The sequence below is a fragment of the Phanerochaete carnosa genome (assembly GCF_000300595.1).
Source record: "Phanerochaete carnosa HHB-10118-sp unplaced genomic scaffold PHACAscaffold_13, whole genome shotgun sequence".
NCBI lineage: Eukaryota > Fungi > Basidiomycota > Agaricomycetes > Polyporales > Phanerochaetaceae > Phanerochaete > Phanerochaete carnosa.
This window is the reverse complement of record NW_006767640.1, coordinates 1211021-1214860: the sequence shown is the minus strand read 5'-3', so window position 1 is coordinate 1214860 and position 3840 is coordinate 1211021. Positions and strand designations below refer to the sequence as shown.

General features: G+C 55.6%; 1 protein-coding gene across 1 annotated transcript in view; it reads right to left on the bottom strand.

The window, feature by feature from the left end:
• Positions 1 to 1386, bottom strand: part of PHACADRAFT_265552 (uncharacterized protein) — a gene marked incomplete at its 5' end in the record, with an annotated part of 3897 nt that extends 2511 nt beyond the window's left edge. The window contains 2 exons of the mRNA XM_007401827.1: positions 925 to 1108; positions 1172 to 1386. Of these exons, the coding sequence (XP_007401889.1) occupies positions 925 to 1108; positions 1172 to 1386 (399 nt within the window). The remainder of the gene's footprint in view (positions 1 to 924; positions 1109 to 1171) is intronic.
• Between the last annotated feature and the right edge of the window lie 2454 nt (positions 1387 to 3840).

The following is a 3840-nucleotide window of genomic DNA, read 5'->3' as shown; positions in this document are numbered from 1 at the left end:
GCCTCGGATGCATGACGTGAGGAAGCTCGAGATCGAGGTGGACGACTCCTCGTTGGTAACGTCCACTGTCGCCGCGCAAGGTGTGCACGTTAATATTCGCTGCCGGAGGGGCCGGATGGTGAGACGGAAATTGATGGTGGCTGACGAAGGCGAGTGCAGTGACGGAGTCGAAGTCGCAGCTTCTGTGACCATGGCATTACATCATGACCCTAACGTTCAACACTTGGCGCTCCGATGTTCATGACCCCAATCGACAGCCGTACAATGTCTCCGGAGTATTGAGAGCAGACACGTCCTCGGTATAACACTCTTCGTCGTTAGAGGTGTACAAAGCTCATGCGCGTTTCATCCAGCGATACAAACAGTGTTGGATAAATATTGGTCCTTCTGACCACATGCCGAACATACAAGCATACAAGCAATGTTAAATATTAAATAAATATCGGTCCTACATCCTTACATCCTTTCTGCCGCATTAGAGGAAGGCGATATCGACGGTCAAAGGCGAAGTCGAGACGGAAGTAAGAACAGTGCCGTTCTGCTCTATGTTGAAAATCGACGCGCCAGAGGTGTCGAGAGAACCTGTGGGGGTCTCGGCAGACGCGCCAGTGAAGTTGAGCGCACCAAAGTTAACAAAGGGCATCGACGACCCCCCGAAGTCCAGTACCAACCAGTCTGCTTCTTGCATGCACAGAGTGCCGGAAGTGCCAGGCACGGAGACGGTCTGGTTCGTGCTCTGGTTGATAAAGACCACCATGCCCGACGTCGCGTTCTGCGCGGAGACGCTTATCGTGATGTTGTCGCCCGCCGAAAAGGTCAAGCCGTTGACGATGGCATCCTCATTAGGCGAAAAGTTAACATAGGCTGCGAGAATAGAGATGTTTTGTCAGCATGCGAGGAGGAGCGCAAGGAGCGCAGACTGACCACTATTGCTCTGTGAGCCACCGCTGAGGGTGAGCTGGACACCACCCGAGATGGCGCCAGTTGGGCAGGATTGCGAATCAATGCCGATCTGAACACCTGCGGTGTAGGTGACACTCGGGTCCTCGCCCTGGGGTACGCTGATACTCGGAATCACGAGTGACCCGGTGGCGCCTGTGATTGCGCCCTATGCGGCGGAAGTCAAGCCTGTCAGCGCACGCATCACACAGAGACATAAGGGGAGACTCACTGCGGTCGTGTTCAAGAAGGCGCCAGCCGTGTTCACAGTGAACGCGGTTTGAGAGCTGCTGTCCGCCTGGCGGGTCAGCTTGGGCGACCCGCCAGCACGACGAACCGGGCCGCTCGCGAGTCCCTGGAATCCGGGGTGGATCGCGGGGGACGGCATCGACACAACAGTCGTGGCAGCCAGGGCCAACACAAAGGATGAGATGATGAAGTGCATGGTCGTGTGAGCAACGTGGGGTCTAATGAGCTGTGATGTCGTCGAGTGAAGAAAGGCGAGGAATGTGTGGTTTGGCTACGGCGGTCGGGCAGGCTTGTATACATCGCAGGCCTGTCCAGCAAGCACCTGCGCGCCGTGGCAATGATTCTGCGGTGCACCATGATGCACAGAGCTTGGCGAGGCGGGGCGTGTCTCGTCACACTTGCGGCCGTTGCGACTGGAAATGTCGCACACATCAGGGTTTCCAAAAGTCTGGCTGTAGACTGACTTTGACGGCGACTCAGATCTCAAACGTTGAAAGTCAGCCTGGAGTACCTGAAGGGGTGCGGTTTCGAGTGCTGAAGCGGCGTTTCAGACGGGATCGTGCTAACGCTTACACAGCGGGCGCTGAGCCTCAAGTAGTGTTGCGTCAGAAAGTCCTCAGGGGTGTAGTTAACATGTAAGAGAGTCCAGGGCCTACTGTGAGTAAATAAACCCTGTAATTTACATTATTTATCGGAGGCTACGGTCCGCCTACCCCGCTGTAAACCACGGTCAACAACAGTAAGAAAAGGTCAGAAAGACGAGACGCTCCCAGACGAGAGGCCTCGCCATTTCCAAGGGCACTGCCAACAGCGCATGGTTTTGATGCTCTTTTCGGGATAGATGCACTGTCGAAATACTTCCTGGAAGCTTCTTCGTCAGCGTCTGGTGCATGGCGCTGCTGATCCAATGCTGCAATCTTTGCCTCGAGAACAGGCAGCATCTGGTCGATGTTGATGCCATCCAGCCGTCTGTCTGCTGAGAAAGCTTGAGAGACGGTCTACTGATGACATACTACCGCCACCAGCGAGACTGTGACTGTCATACTACTGCCACAAAGTTATCCAAGGCAACTCGAGCTGTAGTGAATAGTAATGAAGCTGGTGTTCAAGGTACTGAAAACCGAGAAGAGCTTATCTCAGGTCATGCATCACAGAAACCGGATGTCGTGCACCTCATGTGCAAGCATGATTCAGTAGTGGAGTACCGCGAAAGGATCCTTGACCACCAAAAATAATCGAACAGAAACCCTGGTCCCACTATGGCCCGGCTACACCACAAAGAGCTGTCACTAGGGAGTTGCAGGTAATAAAATTTAGGAGCAGGCAGTCAGTATTCAATAGCGACAGATCTGTCAGGGAAAAATAGGAGCGTGCATCTCTGTTTGGTTCCTAACACACTGAAGATGGAGTGAATTGCGATAGCTGAAGCCGCTGTACGAAGTGGCATACATGGCAGGCATTCTATCTGACACTATTCATGAGAGGTTGGACATGATGTGGGCGGAGTGCAAGCAGCAGAATTTTCATCAACTGTAGGTGTAGGATGCATGCGTATGCCTTTCTCTGCCGGAGAAGCTCAGGTCTGTGGGCTTTTGGCTGATTTTGCAAGGGAAAACAGCCACACTTTACCTGGTTCGCACAGCCCTCGGCCTCAGGGAGTCTGGGGTGGACGTACACTGGAATTACCAAGGGCAGCTCAACCGAGAAACCTGCAGGCGCGTGGACAGGCCGGTGCATTCGTAGCTTCCTCCGTACCATGCCATGCCGCAAGTTCACGCCGAAAATACACTGATACGTACATATATAACACGCGTAAACGGCTGACATACAGCAGCGAAGCGAGGGCAGATGCGCCTCCGAAGCCCTGATATAGATACGTCCCCGGGCGGGCGGGGGCAGTCGGGTGCTCCAGCTGACGAGCAGCCAGCCCAGCGCGCGCGCGCGAGCGGGGAGGCGTAATCCGGGTCGTGCTGAGCGTCATCGGCCACGCTCACGTGCGAGAAGTCCATGTCGTGGAGCGCGACGAGCTTCGTCTGGTAGATGAGCTTGTAGCCGAAGGTGAGCAGCAGGAAGAAGGGCTGGGGACGGGTTAAGGCGATGTGAGCACGCGGGCGGGCCGGGTAGGAAACGTAGAGAAGGGGGGAGGGGAGGCTTACGATGGGCACGCACGACGCGAGGAAGGGGCCGACGTGTCTGTGCACGCGCTTGCGCGCGATAACGAGTCGCGGTGGGCCTAGCGCCCGTTGTACGACCCCGTCTGAAACGCCGCTTCAGCACTCGAAACCGCACTCCTCCAGGCTGTCCTCCAACGTTCGAGTCGCCATCAAAGTCAGTCTACAGCCAGACTTTTGGAAACCCTGATGTGTGCGACATTTCCAGTCGCAACGGCCGCAAGTGTGATGAGACACGCCGCGCCTCGCCAAGCTCTCGCGCGCAGGTGCTTGCTGGACAGGCCTGCGATGTATATAAGCTTGCCCGATCGCTGTAGCCAAACCACACATTCCTCGCCTTTCTTCACTCGACGACATCACAGCTCATTAGACCCCACGTTGCTCACACGACCATGCACTTCATCATCTCATCCTTTGTGTTGGCCCTGGCTGCCACGACTGTTGTGTCGATGCCGTCCCCCGCGATCCACCCCGGATTCCA